General features: G+C 42.3%; 1 protein-coding gene across 5 annotated transcripts in view; it reads right to left on the bottom strand.

The window, feature by feature from the left end:
- PPP3CA (protein phosphatase 3 catalytic subunit alpha) overlaps positions 1–19,730 on the bottom strand; it is a 728,982-nt gene that overhangs the window by 124,129 nt on the left and 585,123 nt on the right. For all 5 annotated transcript variants that reach the window (XM_029597060.1, XM_029597061.1, XM_029597063.1 and 2 more), the window contains exon 8: positions 14,884–14,978. In XM_029597060.1, coding sequence (XP_029452920.1) covers positions 14,884–14,978 — 95 coding nt within the window. The remainder of the gene's footprint in view (positions 1–14,883; positions 14,979–19,730) is intronic.

The following is a 19,730-nucleotide window of genomic DNA, read 5'->3' as shown; positions in this document are numbered from 1 at the left end:
AAGGATACAGACTCTGGAGTTGGAGCCCTTCTGTCTTCCAATGAAAGTCTGCAGGTTCACTTTTTGGTTCAGGAGATATGAGGCATCTATCTAACTCCCCTCAGCAGAGGGAAGAAGTGGCAGTGACATTACAATGGATGATGAACCTTTTCTCCGTATGACCTGGGTGCGGTCCAACTTCAGACTGTGCCTTCCCTTTTTGGTCCAAAGTGGTTTTGGAGTTTCATTTGAATCAGTCCTGTTCTCTGCCTGCCTTGGACAAGGACAGAGATGAAGTTGAGTACCGCCATTTGTATTCTTTCAATGGCAAGCATCCTTTACGGTAGTGTTAGGAGGTGATCAAGCCTGTTCGGAAGCTTGATTGTCTGGTTGTGCTCCAAGGTTTAGGTAACTAAGGAGCACCAGCGACATGGGCAATGATTGCCCACTGGGTTAAGGTGTTACACTTGCCATCCGCAGCAGACCCGCGGCACGGCCCCTTCAACTTTCCACAAGGAATCCAGCCTCTGTTTCCTCCTCGCAGGCAGCGGTGGGCTCCCAGCTCTCTCCTCGGGTCTCCCCCGGTGCCTTCGGCTCTGTCACAGTCCCCAGCATTCCCGGTCCTGCTGCTACTGCTTGTTGGACCTCTCTACGTGGCCCGCGGAGAGACACCACTACCCGCGCTGTGCCCCTCCCTAGGAGCGCGTGCATCGCTGATCCTTAAGAAGGGACCGTGGCGGGAACCTTGCCGTGGCCCCGGATGATGACGTCAACCTATTCATAGTATTTAAGCTCAGGCTCCGCTCCATAGCGTTGTCTTTGTAACAGGTCTCCTCGCTGGTTGAGTACTCGTTGCTACTAAGAAATTAGTCTCTTCCCTGCATTCCTGATCCTCGTTGTTCCTGGTTCCTGTTTATGCTTCGGATTGACTACATGGACTTTGACTCTTCTTCGCCTGACTCTTCTTCGCTACAGCTTATCTCCAGACCCACACCTCTGTTTCGCCTGACTACACTACAGCCTATCTCCAGCCCCAGACCACTGCTTGTCCAACTACGTATTGCCTATCTCTAGAACCTGACCTCTGCTTCGTCTGACTACGCTATTGACTATCTCCGTGATCAGATCTCAGCCTTGCTTGCCACTGCCTCTGGATCGCTGCCAGTCCTGACTCAAGCCTACCATTGGACACCTCTTCTACCTACTCCCTGGATGTGGATTCATCAGGCTTCGGCCTACCTTTGCTCGAGCGCCCTCTGTCTGCCTTTGCTCCATTGGCGTCCGAGTTTCCAGGACATTATCCAGTCTAGAGTAGGACTGCACCATCTCTCGCCTGCTGTCTCTGGGCTGAACCAACTTCTCCTGCAACTCTACACAGAAGCCCACCTAAATCCTGCCAGCCCCGGCACCCAAAGGCTCAACCTGTGGGGAATGAGGGCTGGTAAAGGTGAAGCTCCAGCGGCCTCTGCCTATCAGCCCACGCCACCTGCCGACGGTGGGGACCCGCAGGTCCTTACCTACGGGTTGCATCAACTCCACCTCAGCCCAAGGGTCCACCTCCGACGTAACATAAGGAAATCATTACGAGAGTCTGTGTGGCTGCTGAACTTCCTTACTGAGACAGATTAGACTGCATTCCAGGTGAGGTCAGGCGGAATCGTGGGCAAAACTTTGTTTTTGTCAACTGTTGAAATTTACCGAGCAGTGACATGGTCATCTTTGCTCACCTTCTTCAAGCATTATTACTGTTAGGGAGGACACTATGTTCTCGTGGGCGGTATTGTCTGGACCGCTGGCAGCCTCCCACCCTTTTTGGTTAGCTTTGGTAATCCCACTCATTGGGATTGACCTACCCAAATGTTAAGAAAGGAGAAATTAATAATTTCCTTTCCTTTAGTGATGGGTAGGTCAATCTCAGACCCTCCCTCACCTGCCGGTGTTTGAATTGGTGGTTAGCCTTTCTTAGGGCGAGCTATGCAGAGTATGATTCCTGTTTTTCATTGTGAACTGGTAAGTTTCTGTTGGTTGAGAAACATGACTGTTTGCTGTTGATAATAATGTTCAAGTATAATCAGTTTGCTGTTGATAATAATGTTCAAGTATAATCAGTTTGTCCACAATTTGGCTTTTCCAGAGAATACTGGTGGACTGATGAAGTGGGACTATATGGCCGTGATGTCAGCTTTTGCTCCATTTCCATCTGCTGGCAGAGGTGCATAACCCACTCATTGGGATTTACCTACTCAACACTAAAGGAAAGGAAATTATCAGGTAAATAGTAATTTCTCCATTGCTGACCCCAAGTGCATTAGCTCTGCTCTGTAAGTACTGTATTGTTATTCACTGAATAGTCAATTCTTTTGAGTTGATTGGCTTTGCAAAAATCAAACCATGGTGTTTCCTATTTAGGGTCTACTTGTCTATTTCCCTGTATTAAACAATTAGCTTTCCATTGATACTGTAAGTAATGCATCTTTAATAAAAATTCTTGCAAGTTTGATAATATTAAAATATAGCATATCTATCTTCAAGCACCAAATTATAACGTTTTACACCTACACACAGTGTAAGCATAATGGCATTTAAATCCATGGAAGCTTTATACAATGGTGCACCTATTAAATATCATAGAAGCACTGAACTAACTTTGTCTCTCCTCTGCCTTATTTATTTCTTTAGTTTGCAGTAAATGACATTTTTTCCTGTGGTACCATGCAAATTTAACAAAATATAATGTCAAATTATTATTATTATGCTTCATTTTAAGAGAATTTGAACTTCTTAAACCTGTTAGAAGCCAGTGTTCATGAACAAAAGCCTTACAAAACGAAAGCACACCCCTGCTGTTATCTTCCTATGAAATACCTGGTCACCCAGAGTGGGGCAGGAGGATAGGAGGAGTCAAGATAAAGGATTTTTATTTCTTTAATAGAATCCGCTTATTTTGTTTTCTTATGTAAAAGACTGATTATTAAATCACTCGATAAGGAAAGAAGAAAAATACTACAGAGAAACCTGTACTCAAGATGACCTTTCCCGGGGACAACTTCAATGATCTCGCCACCATCTACTGGCTAACTTATACCATTCCATGTGAAACATGAGATCACATGTAATCATAAAAGTCTAATAATAGAGGGCTTGATATTCAGCTGTATCCAGCTAAGTAACACAGTCGGATATAAGTAGCAGATAAGAAGCACCGCCTTGATCCGCTCAGTGCCCACCCACTTTTTACTTACCGTAGCTAAAAGATGTGACTTATTCAGCTATCTAGCTGCCGCTGAATATACCCGGATAATTTCTACTTATTCGGCTATTGTGCGCTGAACCCGCTTTGAATATGCCCAAATTTGGTTTATATAGTGTTCCTTATCCAAAATGGATCAAAACATGCTTTACAACTAAACATTTCAGAAACACAGCCAGAATGATGGCTACTGCCTGGAGACAATACCCTTATTCAATAAACATACACATGGTTACTGTGACTCCAACATCACTCTAAGCTTCAACAGCAAGAGGAAATGTGGAAAAAAGGATTTGCACTCACAAAGACGGGAGTAGCTGGCTTGTTACGGCGGTTACTACCCCAAACCAAATATCCAAATTACTACCTCCACCTTCCTCTATTCCTGATGCCTTTCAACTAGCTTGATCACTACATTCTTATACTTCACTTTCAATGCATATCCAGCATAGTTCTCTGCTTCAACAGCAGGGGAAAAGAAAAACTGTTACTTCACACATCCAGCAGAGCTCTCTGCTTAAATGGCAGGGGAGAAGAAAAAAGGGATCGCACTCACAAAGCGGGGAGTAGCTGGCTTGTTACGGCGGTTACTACCCCAAACCAAATGTACCTGATACTTCACTCTCGACGCATATCCAGCATGGCTCTCTGCTTCAGCGGCATGGGAGAAAGACTGATACATCACGAATTTCCAGCATAGCTCTCTGCTTCAACGGCAGGGGAAAAGAAAAACTGATACTTCACGCATATCCAGCATAACTTCAACGGCAGGGGAGAAGAAAAAAGGATTCACACTCACAAAGCGGGGAGTAGCTGGCTTGTTACGGCGGTTACTACCCCAAACCAAATGTGCCTGATACTTCACTTTCGATGCATATCCAGCATAGCTCTCTGCTTCAATGGCAGGGGAGAAGAAAAAAACTGATACCTCACGCATATCCAGCATAGCTCCCTGCTTCAACGGCAGGGGAGAAGATAAACAACCAATAAGGGCTGTATAACATAATCTGGGTAAAAACAAATAAGCATGGGTGTAGCTTGCTTATTGCGGCGGTTACTACCCCTACTACCTCTAACTAATCAAGCTAGATATTTCACTTGGATGCAGCTCCATCACCGCTCTCTACATTAATGGCGGGGGTGGAAGGGAATTAGAACCAAGAGCTAAGAGAAACAGATAAGTATGGGAGAAGAAATGAGGGAAGCTTGCTGGGCAGACTGGATGGGCCATTTGGTCTTCTTCTGCCGTCATTTCTATGTTTCTATGTTTCTATGTTTCTATATGATGACTTTAGGGGCTTCACCTGGCTGTACATTTCTAACATCCCACTGAGGGTGGCTCTTAGCTCTGCTGGCCCTGGAAGTGACATCATAAGAGGTGGGGGCTGAAGCCTCCACGGCAGCAGACCACTGGATGAAGTCCAGGACAGCAGGTGATAGCACATGCCAAACAGGAAACAGCAGCAGCAGCACAGTTCCTCAAAAGTATTGGTTTGTGTATAACATAAATGTAATTAAATGCATACAATTAAAAAAACTTGTATAATTTTGTTGCTGAAAATAGTCCTACATATGAAACAAACACACCACACTCATACTCAGCTCACATTAAAATAAAGTTTTAAGCAGCGTATGTCCAATATAGGTAAGCTATCAATTAACAAAAAATTATATAAAATTAAAAAACTCAAAGGAACATATGTATAACCCAATGTTGAAATTCAGCTTTGAAGAACCCCGACAAGGATCCTTGTTTCCCCTGTTGGCTTCTTCAGGGGGAATTTGAACATGGACAAACATCAACTAAATCTGACTGCAATAGAAAGGATGTTATTTATCTTAAAGAGACTATACTGATGCAAAAGCCAATAAGAATCTTGTAGTGGCAGTATATTAGAGGAATGAAAGACGTGTGTGTTTGCTTTCAAAAAGATCCACTTTATCACAGCTCCTTCCATATGTACTATAAAAGGTATCCACTTAGTATTCACTGTTGAACTTTTTACAGCACAACCTCTGCAGTCTTTACTTTCTTTAAAAAAACTAACAATCTGCTGCGCAAATCGGAAAATGTGCCTTCATCCCTGCTGGTACCAGAGCCAGCAGCTAATTTCGCAGGAAATAGAAACAAGACACGAAATTTCCCGCGAAACTAGCTTCCGGCTCCAGTAAAGTGAGACTTCTCGTGGCCTGTTGACTTTTCAACTTTCTCACTTACGCCTCTTCCCATGGGTATCTTGAACGTGAGTGGTACTTCCTCCATGTTGACAATATGATTGCTACTGACATCGTGCTCGTTTATTTCTTTCTGGACAAACTCCTGAAAACTGTCACCTTTTTGCTGGAAGTCATCTGGCAGCTTTTGACACATTACTGTGCGCGTGCTCTGATTGCCAACTGCTTTCGTTTCATGAACCTGAAGCACCAAGATGGACCAGCTGCAAAGCCGAGCACATTCATTTCTTTTGCTAGTACCTGGGCCTTTGGACACAACTGTATCGTCGATAGCCCTCTGCCTTCTGCTTGCTGCTCCAGGACCCTACGTGTTCAGACAATCTGTCAGCTGCGGCCAGCGCACTTTCTTTCCATGATCTGCTTTCTTTGTTTTCTTCACTGATCTGATCATGTTTTCAGCTTTGCGCCAGTCATGGATTATTTTCTCACTGATGCTGAAGTGTTTGCCTGCTTCCTGATTTCCGTTATCTGCCGCATATGCAATAGCGAGCAGCTTGAACTCTGCAGAGTAACTTTTACGTGTTACAGTTTGCGGCATTCTTACAAAAGTAACAGTGCCTTGATTGCTAGTTAATATGAATAGCACTAACCACTTTTTTGCCATTTTCTAACACCACAGCCTTAAAGATCATTACAGCGGTGTGTATTAAGTTTTGTCTCTTGAACAAGCTGCACTGGCCACTTTTTGCCAAGCAAGATTATCACTACAGCCTGAATGATCACTACAGTGGTGTGCATACAGTTTTGTCTCTTAAAGAAGCTGCACAAACCACTGCCAAATGAGGTTATCACTACAGCCTGAATGATCACTACAGTGGTGTGCATACAGTTTTGTCTCTTAAAGAAGCTGCACAAACCACTGCCAAATGAGGTTATCACTACAGCCTGAATGATCACTACAGTGGTGTGTATAAAGTTTTCTCTCTTGAAGATACGGCACTGACCACTTTTTGCCAAGTGAAGTTATCACCACAGCGTTAACAATCACGACTGTGGTGGTATATATTATTATTTCTTGAAGATGCTACACCAACCAGTTTTTGGCAAGCAACGGATAACTACAGTGGTGAGAATGTTTTGTGTCTTGCAGAAGCGGTCGATATTCGGAAGGCCAGCCAGCACGGTGAGCACGTGGAGGCACAGTTCTGGAGCAGAGCATGCGCAGTGAAGATGTCTGTGACGAGAGAGAGATCAGAGGGGTGCGTGATGCCTCCTTAGTGAGTGCTCCCACACATCGCAACTCCGAGAATGCTCTGGGCCAAGGTAAAGAATGAGCATGCGAGGTGGTCTCCGCTTTTCTTTATATTTATTTCATATCGATGCTCCTTCCATTTTTACTTGGGGAGGGTGTGTGGTATTGTGCAGCTTTGGAGATGGTGCAGTTTTAAAGAGTGCAATCAGAGCTGTCCGCAGCAACAGTTGTTTACGTTACCAATTACTGCAACATTGCGGTCAGGAACTCTGGCAATGGCCTCGGGCTGCTTGGCTTTTTTTCTTTTTTTAATTTTGTTGACGAGAATGTCAATATATAGGTCACACCGGTGTATAAGTTGCAGTCATTGAAATCGCAGGAAAAAAAAATGCGACTTACACATCGGAAAATACAGTATATAAGTTTTTTTTAATTGTATGTATTTAATTACATTTGTATTATTCACAAACCAATACTTTCGATATTGACATTATATAGTTTTAGCTGTATATTTTTGTATAAGTTCTTAATAAAAGTTTAGTCATAAATATGTGACAATATTAGTTTTGATTTTACTAATATTTCTATGTACCGTTTTACCCTAGGGTTAATTATAATTATATTCATTAGCACAGCACCGTAACAGTAATGTCAGTTGTCTGGTATATTTCTCTCACTATAGCTATATATATATAAAAAGTTAGTCGCATGCCTCTGGCCGCCGCTCAGCGCACTCTTGGCCATAATGGTGCCTGCACTTAAGAAGCCTAAGTGCCTTTCTCTTTGCACTGCCTGTAATATTAGGGCATCTCAGGTCTCAGCCAGGAGTGCCTGCTAACTTGTGCCAGGGCTGTTTGGAGGCTTAGGGAGAATTATCTTCCTCTGATTTCACTAAACCTGGTTTTTCCCAGCCGGATATAGGTCTGGGAAAAGATGACTCAGGTAGGGTGCCTGAATTTGGAACTCCCCTAACTACTTCCTCAGCGGGGAATGGCAGTTCAGTGAGTACGCTTCAGTGCCTCCTGGTTTGGGTACTTCGACTTTTTCATGGGTAGAACTGATCCAGTGGTTGCAATCTTTTCTTCAGGCACAGTCTTCAACCCTGTCCAATGCTCTCAGAGCAGAAGCGCAGGTAGGAACCTTGCCTGGATCTATTAAGTGCCTAGAGTACTCCTAGACCTCCTGATAGAGATCTGGATGGCAAGGATTTATTTTTATTTATTTATTTATTTGAGTTTTTTCTATACCGGCATTCACGGAGTTCGTATCATGTCGGTTTACATAAAACAAGGGGTGATCAATAAATTATAAACGTACATAACTATAACATGAGAGTATGCATTTGCAAAATATAACAAATTATAACAAGTGCGCAGAAAAAGCAGTTACAATAAAACAAGGATGGTTCTAACTGGGAGTTGAAGAAGAGGATGATAGAAGTTTAACAAGAAGTTTAACAAGAAGTAGAACATGCAGTGGTTGGTAAGTCTGTATCAGTTTAGTGGGTGATAATCAGTCTTGCTGTGTTTGGTGGGAGAGCATGATGATGCTAATCCTGACTCTCTTGAGGATGGTGAAATTTTTCCAGGATTAGAACCATATAGAACTATGCTACGGTTCTTTCATAAAGATGAACTGCCAGCTCTGATCTTCCAGACCTTGGAAATGCTCAGGGTTCCTGGGGCACTTTCTGGGTCTGAGCCGAAGAGAAATCTAATTTTGGTTAACTTACCTAAAGCCTCTTGTTTTTTCCCAGTGATGGAGGCCATTCAAGAATTGACTGATCTTGAGTGGAGTGTCCCAGAGGTGAATTTCAAAGGGGGTTGGGTTTTGGAAAGTCTGTACCCTCTGGATCCAGTGGTAAGAGAGTGCTTACATTTTCAGAAGGTAGATGCAATTGTGTATGCAGTCTCCAAGCGGACTACTATTCCCATGGAAGGAGGAGCGGCCTTGAAGGATGTTCATGATAAAATGATTGAGTCTATCCTTAAGCAAGCAGTGGCAATGACTTTGCAGATTGCTTCTTGTTGTTCCTTGGTGGCTCGCTCTTGTTTCTCTCCCAGGAGGTTGCATGGGGTAAGCTCCAGGGCAGTTATGGAACCAGCTGCTGCCTTCTGGCAGATGTGAACTGTGGCTGCTGCCTTCTGGCAGATGTGGGCTGTGATTTGGTCTGCACTTCAGCCAGAGGGGTGGCTTCTGTTGTAGCAGCCAGGTATCAGTTATGGTTGAGAAATTGGTCGGCCAATGCGACCTCCAAGGCTAACCTTAACAAATTGCTTTTCAACAGTTCACTTTTATTTGGGAGCAAGTTGGAGAACCTGGCCAGTAAGTGGGGTGAATCCCTGGTTCCTCATTTGCTGGAGGATAAGAAGCAGGCACAGCGCTCCTTTAACATGAGAGGTCATGCTAGAGGATCCAGACATTTTCATCCCGATAGAGGAGCAACTTTCCAGAGGACTCAACCTTTCAGTAGGTCTCAGTCCTTTTGTCCCAGACAACACAGAAGGGGCACAGGCTTGGGTAGTGGAACCTCCCGAGCCTCCAAATGAAGGTTTGCACCCCCGTGAACAGGCGATAGGGGGATGCCTCTCTCTCTCTCTTTTATCAAAGATGGGTCGAAATCACATCGGATCAGTAAGTCCAGGAAGTGAAACGAGAAGGATATGCAACGGAGTTTCGCAGAGTTTCTCGGGGTGTGTTCATGGAGTCTCCCTGCCACTTCCTGCAGAAAAAGCAAGCAGTGGAGAGTACATTGGCAAGGCTCCTCAGTCTGAGGGCTGTGGTCCCAGTACCCACGTCTCAAAATACGGGGCAATATTCCATTTAGTTTATCATGCCAAAGAAAGAGGGCTCTTTTTGTCACATCCTGGACCTCAAAGGTGTCAACTGTCATCTTTGGGTGAAACATTTTCACATGGAACCTTGTGCTCGGTGATAATGGCCGTGCAGTCGTGGGAATTTCTGACCTCCCTGGATCTGTCTGAAGCATATCTTCACATTCCTATCCAACTAGAACATCAATGCTTTCTGCGGTTTGCAATTCTGGGGCACCACTTTCAGTTTTGGGTGCTGCCCTTTGGTCTGGCAACTGCTCCTAGAACTTTTCCTAATGACAGTAGTTGCGGCAGAGTTGAGAAAGAATGGAGTCCTAGTACACCCATATTTGGATAACTGGCTGATTCGAGCCAAGTCACCAGAAGAGAGCTGCTTGGTGAGTCACAAAGTGATTTCCCTGTTGCAGGAGCTTAGATGAGTGGTGAACCTAGCCAAAACCTGTCTTCAGTCTACTCAGTCGCTGAAATACTTCAGGGTTCAGTTTGACACAAAGCAGGACAAGCTGTTCCTGCCAGAAGCTCAAATTCTGAAGTTGCTGGCTCAACTCTATCTGTTACTGAACACTCTGCGCCCAACTGTATGGTCTTACCTGCAGGTACTTGGCTTAATGGCAGCGACCTTGGAAGGGCGAGGGCAAATATGCATCCTCTTCAGTGCTCCCTGCTGTCTCAGTGGAACCAACAGTCTCAGGACTATTCGATTCGGCTCCACTGCAGTGGTGGCTGCAGGCGGATCATCTTTGGAAAGGAGTTCCCTAGCCCCATCAGACTGGTTACTACTGACGATAGATGCGAGTCTCCTTGTTTGGGGAGCTCACTGTCAGCTGACAGCGCAAGAGCGCTGGAGTGCAGAAGAGTCTCTCTGGAACATCAATTGGCTGGAAGCCAAGGCGGTCCGGTTGGCATGTTTTACGGTTTGGCAACAGGCTGCAGGGTTGATCAGTCCAAGTAATGTCGGACAATACGACGACTGTGGCTTACATCAATCAGCAGGGAGGTACCAAGGGCCAACAAATGTCACAGAAAATGGATTGGCTTATGGAATGGGCAGAAGTACATCTCCAGATGATCTCAGCCTCGCACGTTGCAGGCAAAGACAACATAAGACCAGACTTTTTCAGCAGGGACAGTCTGGACCCAGGAGAGTGGGCATTGTCAGATGAGGCATTTCAGCTGATTCGAGATCGCTGGGGTCTCTCATTCCTAGACCTGTTGATGACTTTGCACAATGCGAAAGTTGCACAATTCTTCAGTCGCAGGAGAGATCCAAAGTCATTGGGGATCGATGTCCTAGTGCTGGAGTGGCCGGACGACAAATTGTTGTATGCTTTTCCTCCGTAGGCCATGTTGGGCAGATTAATTTGAAGGATTGAAGGATGGTACTCTTGGTCGCTCCAGATTGGCCCAGGAAACCATGGTATGCAGATCTGAGGAGGTTCCTGGTGGATTCACCTCTTCGATTTCCAGCGCACAGGAACCTGTTCGCAGCAGGGACCTGTTCTTCATGAAGATCTGATTCAATTTTGCCTAGCTAGACTTACTCAATTGCGTCGGAAAGCTTTTTTGAATATGTGCTCTGAGGTTTATAACTTAGGAGCAAGTTTCCTGTTACGTTATCCATGCAAGTGTATAATTAAGTTTTGAGATAATACCTATATATTTTTTAGTCCAGAACAATTACGGGATTTCTTGAATGCTAGAGTGATAGTTCCTGCTAATAATTAGTATTATCATTGGGTCATTGTAATTATTTCATGGTATCTCATTTGCAATTTCCAGATTTAATGTTTCCATTTTTTCTCCTCTTTTTTCATCTGCCCCCTCATGTTTCTTTCTTTCTTTATTTGAAACTTTTTTTATACCGACATTTGTTTGCACATCACATCAGTTTACATTGAACAGGATGAGAGATTGTTTTTGGTTTTCTAGGAGAGTGGTTTTCATTTATTGTATAATTTCCTTTTTATGCTCTCTCAGTTACCATTACAAAGTCTTACTTTGTTATATTTTGAAAAGGCTAATAAAGATAAAATTATTTTAAAAAACCTCATATCTCACTTTATCATACAGTAATAAACATTTACAATGAAATCTAACAAAAACAACTCTTTTGACTGGTACATGGATCTTGTAGAGCAACCATGGGGTAGTTCACAAACATACGATTAGTCAACATGTGGTCCTGAATAATCAGAACATAAGCTGTAGTGATCTTCCTTGAATTTTACTCCAAATCCCCTACTCTCTTGATAAGTTCTTCCATAGGCACACCCTAGCCAAAACAGTCTAGAGAGAATCTAGAGAAATAACAGGTGGCCTCACAAAAGTTGATTCCATTTTTAGTTCCATGGGGGGTAGAGGAAACCACCACAGTTGATGAGGTCTTACTCACCCCTCCAAAGCCACTCCCATCTAGGCTTGCTGGCGTCTGTGTCTGTAAATTTCCTAAAACAGGAACAAATGCTGGTTCTGTGGTTCCCATCTGTGCCACAATGGTGCTCAATTTTCTTCTGCTGCAACATCCCTGATCGGCAACTAAGAATGAAACATTTCGGGATCTCTCAGGCTGCCTTCCACCAACTCGTTCTTCAAACGTGGATCAGCAAGGACATCTCACGAGTCCGGGCAGAGGGAAACCTCTAGCATCTCCCCCCCCCCCCCCCCCCACCAAGGCTTGCTAACAGGAGATCCCAAAATCTCCTTATGAGAGGGGACAGGACACAAATGGGGAGATGAGCGGCTGCTTGTCAAGACAGGGCAACAGAGCCTTGGGGGCAAGAGGATAGCTTCTCACCTTCCCCTTCCCCATTTCATCAGTATCTCCTGAGGCAACACATACATGCCGGAAAAAAGGAAAAGGAACCAGCACAGAGAGTACAGTGAGTGCACTCAATCATCACACTGCCATCTTGACCCCACAAAATAACATTTTTAAACTATTTATGAACTGGTAAATTAGTAGCAGATTACAGTTATTATCTGGACCATATGAATAGCATCAATTCAGCTAGATTTTTTAAGTACAAAGTGGTTCAGAGTGCAAACATACCAGTCAACTGATTTTACATAGCACAAAATAATATAAACAACAAATTCAACCAAATCCAACTTGTGCACCCATCCTGTTTTGTTTAGGATTCAGATTTAATCTTAAGGCTGGATTAATCAACCCAAACAGTATTGCGAACAACATGGTCCCAGTAAATCCACGGCAATATCAGGGGATAAGTATAGAGAAAAGACCATAGTTTTATATGAACTGTTTCACCTCAAGCATAAAATGGGCAACTTTCAGCAACACTGAACATAATAATGCCCGGCAGTCTTGATCAGGTCTAAGCCATTGCTGTTGAGGCACTGCATCTTTTGTTGAGGCTCTTAAAACTGTATTTTTTGCTTTTTAAACTGTTAGGGATGGAAGGAATCACTTCTAAGAGAATGCACTAAAGCTGAACACTTTTTCTTGTTAGAGAAATGTAGCAAATTCTTTTTTAATGATCTACCTTGAGTTTTCAAAAGCATGTCAATTACTTCTGAATGCCAACATGTACCAGAAAGATAGGGGAATAACCAAACTGCTACACTAGACACAAGCTCTCATGTTTCTCCCTCTAAATCTATTTCTGACCACCATACCCTTTCATTTACATTCTGAAGAGAGTAAGAAAGAAAAAAAAAAAGAACTTCAGCAACCCCACATTGTTGAAGGAACGAACGATCCTGCACGGATGACAATGTCTTCTGAGTACATGGAAACTAATAGAGAAAAAGAAAAGCTATTTAACAGCTTGCTGTGCTGTAATAGCATGAGAAATATGCTATAAACAAACAAAAAACCCCCCAAACAGATTCAACTTATCTTCAAAAACACTTGGCCTTCTACATATCCAAACAGTGACATTTCATTTTTAATCTTCTAAATCTATTCTAAAAAAAAAAAAAAAAAAAAAGCACTTCATCAGATGTCATTTTATTGCTTACAATTATGTAACACTAGTAATTAAACTGATGGAAAACAAGTGGAAACTTGGCTTCAGTTCTTCTTTCAATCAATACCTTCCCAAGCTATTCAGCTACTTTTGTACTATTAGGATAAAATAGACACTCTAACAGTAAACGGCTGTAGTCTATCTTAAAATCTATGCATCCCACTCCAGTCTTGGGGTCTCACACAACCACATCCAGGGTTTTTTTTTACACCATAATCCCAATAAATATGCATAAGGTATTTACATGCATTCAAAATCTAATTCATACAACTATATTTCATACATATTCATGATACCTATCTTGAAACACTAGGAAAACGTCTGTAAAAAAAATTTGTATAAAATTATATATACATACTACAGATTAAAGCAAGATAATCAAATCAAGTTCATCATCTAGCATGATTACATTTTAGGAGGAAACAAAATGTGCAAGGGAAAACCTGTTGCAAAAATGAATTGAAAAAGAGAGGAAGAGGCAATCATAAATACAGGGATACATTTTCAAGAGTTTAGTCGGCACCTAAGTGTATAAAATAAGGTGTTACTTGTATAGATTAGCTGAAAGCACTTAAAAGTGGACTTTTAGCTCTATAAAACTATGTAGATAAATTCATAATGGGCATAAGTTTGGTTGCATAAAAAAAAAAAGAATGTTCCATAAAGTTATTTAGTAGTACATGAAGTTTTAAAAAAGTATTGCATTTAAATATCATTGCCTGTAATGAGCAGAATTTATGCCAGTATTTTAAAATGGGTAAAATTCTGCTCACACATTAAGCCACAATCTGATATTCAAACAATTTATGCAGGCACTGTGTGTTGAAAACTCAACTTGCTGTGTGTGGGCTTAAAAAATATCAGGTGAATTTTCTAAGGAGTTACGTGTATAAATGTAATATATTATTGCAGCAATTTTCAGAAGCCATTCATCTGCAATAAGTACACTTAATGCAGGTACAACTTATGGACGATTCAATGGCATACAGTGCAGCAATTTTCAAAAGCCCACTTACACAGCTAAAGTGGGCATTTAAACGTTTAATGGTTTTGAAAATCGGGCCCTATGCGTGTAAATTTGTGGTTAGGTGTTCTTTTGAAAAGTTACCCCATATTGTAATGCTGCGGAACAAATGGGTTCTCTCAACACTTAAATTATCTCCCCATAAAACCACTCTAAAAAAAAAAAAAAAAAAAAGAGAGAGAAATTGTTAGTTTCAAGGGCCAATGATTTGTTTCAAAATGATTTATCCTTGATTAGTCAGGTAGCATCAGAAAAAAAAGGAGCAGCCATGGATGTAAGGAAGACCGATGAGCCACATGGCACTGAGGAAGATTTGCATTTCTGCTGCAAAGAAAACGCCAAAGCCCAACAAGGTATAGACATGAACAGGATATGCTTACCTTTGTTATTGTATACATCTAGATAGTTAGGTGCTGAAAAAATTGTGATTAGTGAAGGGAAGCCTGTTGTTTGACTTTTCCTGTACATGCGATACCTAAAGAAAAACAGGTACAAGTCACAAAAATGTTTCCTATGTCAACATATTGGATATGTAAGCATGCTAGAAGTTGCAGACTTAAGAAAAATGTACAGGACCAGCTCTAGGTGTTTCCCCCCCCCCCCCTCCCCCTTGGAGATATGGAGTGGCAAATCTGATGACCTTAAGCAGGCCAGAACATATCAGTCCATACATATGATGTATTGGGGCATTTAAACGCAGAACTATGCGCTATATACTGCACATGATTCATAACAACAGCTAGTGCAGCCTTGGTCCTCATGTTTTAGAGCCATCAAGCAGCTCTAACACATGACACTGTTCAGGGAACCTGTAAAACAAACAGCGGCTGTAAACGCTGTATTCTGACAGGAAAAGGCCCTCAGCAGCTAAACGCAAAAAAGCACAACAGACATCCATCTACTGAAACTATTTAGGGAGCTTCAAGAATGGAGTGAGACTAATGAAGCAATTTCCATCACACTGTTAATCTTAATAATAGCTATAGCTAATGACTTACCTAGAACAGCAAGCTAATTTACACTCTACACTACCTTGTTCTTCACGTAATAAACTCATCCCCCTACTGTGGAATCAAATAAGTAGGCTGCTGGCACGGTAGCAATACTGTGCTGCAGGCTGATTGATTCTCTCTCTCTCTCATCCAATCAGATTCTCATGAGAGGAAAAGAGCCAATCAGCATGTCTAAAGGAGGGAATTCAAAATTACAGGAGCCGTAACTCAAGTAGGGAGAGCTCCAAATTTGGGCAAAAGAGCAAATATTACAGGAAACATCAAATGGCCAGAAGAGCAAACTGCATACTTTCATTACTGCTGTTGCTAATTTACCCAGTGCAGAGAGACAAGTACACTACAGTTCCTGAACACAATTTTGGTCATTATTATATCTATCTATCTAAACACACAAACACACATATATTTTATTTATTGTATTCTTTTTTGTTTTTTTCCCCTGTTTTTCTCCCTTCAGCAGTCTGTCACGCCTTACCCTGACCTGATGGCACATCCACATGGCTTGCAGGACCTTCACTGGTCCAAGGGCTGGAGGAATACCTCCCTGAGATGCACCCTTGGTGCTCCTAGTTGGTTGCCAGGGGTGGCGGCCCCTCTAGTGACAGTCATTTCCCCTCTGTCCCCAGGCCTGAGCACTCTACCTCTATAGGATCCCCTGTACCACACACAAAGCACAGTGGGCCCTGAGCAATAGAGATGAGGCCCTTATGTTTATTAAAAGACAGAACTATGCCATGATTTACCACATTTTGACCTAGATGTATCATTTTGCTATAAATATAGCAAAAATAGTGCCTGCAATAAAAAAAGGGGCGTGGTTAGGGTAATTTTCGAGATACCACAACATGCGCTATTTTACAGCATCGCATAGGTATTTTACTGCAAAGTGCGTTAAATTAATTACACCTGCAATATTTTCACATCGCAAGCTGAGAAATGCCCAGACAGAGCCTCTTTATAAGGCTCTCATATAAGCAAACTATGTATACCATTGTAGGAGGGGCAACTAGTAACTCAGCGTGAGGTTTTGGTGGTAGCCTAAGGTTTGGGGGACAGTTTTACATGCAAAGTCAGAGGTACGAATAGCATAGTACACATCAGTGAAGATTTGATGTTATTTGGAGTGATGAAAGGGACATAAAGATGAGATTTGTACATTGTCATCTCCACCTAGCTTGATAGCAGCTAGGTAGAGATTACATCAAACTAGGTTGAGAGTGCACTGTACAAATCACATCTTTGTTTCCCTTTTCTCACTCCAGATCACATCAAATCTTCACTGATGTGTACTGAGATGTTCGTACCTCTGACTGTGCATGTAAAACTGTCCCCCAAACCTTAGGCCACCACCAAAACCTCACCCCGAGTTACTAGTTACCCCTCCTACAGTGGTACAAAAAGTTGCCTAATATGTGAACCTCCCCAGAGGCACGTGCTCTCTCTCTCTCTCTCTCTCTCCTCCCCCCCCCCCCTCTCCTGCCCGAAATGGGATTTATGATTTTTAGCGCAAATCCCGTTTTGCGCATAAAGCACAGCTAACACCAGGAAAAAAGGTGCAGTTATTTCTGGGGTTAAAACCCATGATAACGTGCGTTACGCTATCGCACACAACATTAAGCATCCCGCATTTTCATTTACTCCACTCTAATTCCACCCAAACTCCTCCAATTTGGGAAAAATTTTAAAATTTGCATACGCATCTCACGATGCGTTATTTATTGTGGGCGTTATGGCGTTATCACGAGCGCTAGGGCCGTAACGCCGGCGATAAGGCCCTAATGTGATTTGAAAAGTGACCATGTTAGTGAGGTCTTCTTGCAGCACTGTGTGTACTTTTTTTTGTCCAAGGTATTTTTTTTCCTGCTGATGTGCAGTTCGTTTTATTTATTCATTTTATTTAAAATGTATTTTTCAACATACATTCATTTCATTTATTCATTCTCATTATTTATAATGTACCATAACAAATTCTACTGATTCTGAGTATAGCTTCAGCATACGTAAAATACTTGCAACCCCCCCTCCCCCCAAGAACTTACAAAAAGAATTGTCAAACTGTTTTAAATTAAAGACAAAATTGGCAACTGACAGTTTTAGTCACTGCAGGCTTTTACTTGGTAAATAGCTTTTCTGTGTGTGGTAAATTGTGCATTTGCATACAGTTTAAACATTGTTTAAGCAGACAGCTGGATAACTTGCCCGATATATTCAGCGAGATAAACATCCCTAACCGGCTATGTTTGAATATAGCCAGCTCGGTTATAAAGTTATCCAGCCTCCTGTGGCCGGATAACGTGCTATTTAACTGGATATCTTTAACAATCTCTGGCTAAAGTGGAGCTGTCAAAAGGAAAAGTATTAAACAACATGAGTGGGCCGTCCCATCCCTCGGGCGACCCCCCCCCCCCATCCACCCCCACCAAATATCTTTAAAGGCCCTGTCGGGCCGTGCCTCCTTCACCCTCTCACACCTCGAAATTGTAACGGTTAGGTTATCCATCTAAATGGCTTTTGGATATGGACCTCCTGAGGTATAAAAGTAATCAGATGCAGAACGCTGCAGTTACCACGGCCCAGATAAAGAGAGCATGGATGTGGTAACGCTGCTGTGGTCTTCAGATCAGGCTTTCTTCCGCTAAATGGCCCAGAGCGAAAGGGCCTAGTTACGGTGGAGAAACCTTCTCCTCCCACTCTTGAAACGCTGTCATGCCTTTCAGCTGTTGCCCCCGATGCCAAACCCCCACTCTATGAAACTGACGGGAAACCCACGACACAACACAGACTGGCATGATAGTACGTTCAGTTTTTCATTGCACAGTTTCTGTGCCTCATCTTGAATGCCCTTGGCTTGTTGTCCCAACAGTACAATAGTTAATCAGCGGTACACTACAAAGCCTGAGGGATTTTGAAAGCAAATCGAGAAATCCACCTTTCCCTTACTACACAGAAGATGCGATACAGAATATTTTAATTGTGGGGTTCGTTTTAATAACAAGAGGAGGAAACTGCAATGCTTGACACATCACAAAAGCGACTGAAAACTAATTGCATCTCTTAAAAAACACTAACTTTTAACTGTTACTGGAATTTCAATATAGAACAATCAGCGGTATTATAGCAGTTATTTTTGAAAACCCAAATACAAATTGTGAATTTTGCTGAAGATCTGCGTATATAAAGCTAACTAAATGAACAAACAATCTTGCTAATATCCAAAATTGAAGCTTTACTGATCCACTGTACCTGGCATCTTTCTAATGAGAACTCAAAATACATTTTTGTTTCTTTGATTTCTCCGCTAATCTCTCTGTTGTATTATTTACCAATTACCAGTCACATCTGTTGAGAATTTTACCCAAGAATCTGCTTTTCCCAAGAATGTATCATCCCACTGGATGAGTTTGTGTAACAGGACAAACTGAGCTACAGACTCTGATGCAAAATCTCCATTAAAGGAACATCAATGTGATGCATTTCAGTGCAAAAAAAAAGCGAAGACACTTTCTGTTTCAAGTCATTTATCTCTGCTGCTGACAGCAGTCGCTTACACTTTACTGCAGACAACAAAAATAAATACCAGAAGCTGCTGAAGCCCCTGTGCTCTGACCCTGGCAAAACTGTTTCAGATTTGTTACTTCCCCATGTACAAAGCATTGTTCCAGTTTCTTCCGGACCACAATTACTTCAAATCTTCAGACATAAACCGTTGTGATGGCTTTACCAAATGACGGTATATAAAACTCAACAAATAAATAACTAAAATAAATACATTCTTCTCTGACCAGATGCAAAAGAGTGTACAAACCCCTAACTCACTCATTTCCAGGGCCTTGGACAGTTGCAAGGAGTGAGCTTTCAAGTCAAGTGGTGAGAACGAAAGGCTAATCACAAAGACACTGAGGGAGCATGGGTTCACCACTTGGCATCATCCTGAATGCCTCAACATGCTACCTCGATCAAACTTCTGCTGTGTGTGCCTACTTCTGGAATTCAATTTCTAGTATTTACACTCTATGCCTAAACGTAGTCAGCAAAATTTAGTCAGTACTTGTCCAGCACCTTTTAATGTCAAATTGAAATGTGAAATTTCTGATGCTTTAAAATTGTTTAAACTATCTATTGTGAAGCTGCAGATGACCATGTGCTCATCTGCTGCTATAGTGTAAACTGCCTTGAGTGAATTTTGTATTCCAAAAAATGTAGGTAATAAATCA

This window comes from Rhinatrema bivittatum, chromosome 1 (genome assembly GCF_901001135.1).
Source record: "Rhinatrema bivittatum chromosome 1, aRhiBiv1.1, whole genome shotgun sequence".
Classification (NCBI taxonomy): domain Eukaryota; kingdom Metazoa; phylum Chordata; class Amphibia; order Gymnophiona; family Rhinatrematidae; genus Rhinatrema; species Rhinatrema bivittatum.
The sequence above is the reverse complement of the archived record's forward strand: the minus strand, read 5'-3'. Positions and strand labels throughout refer to the sequence as shown.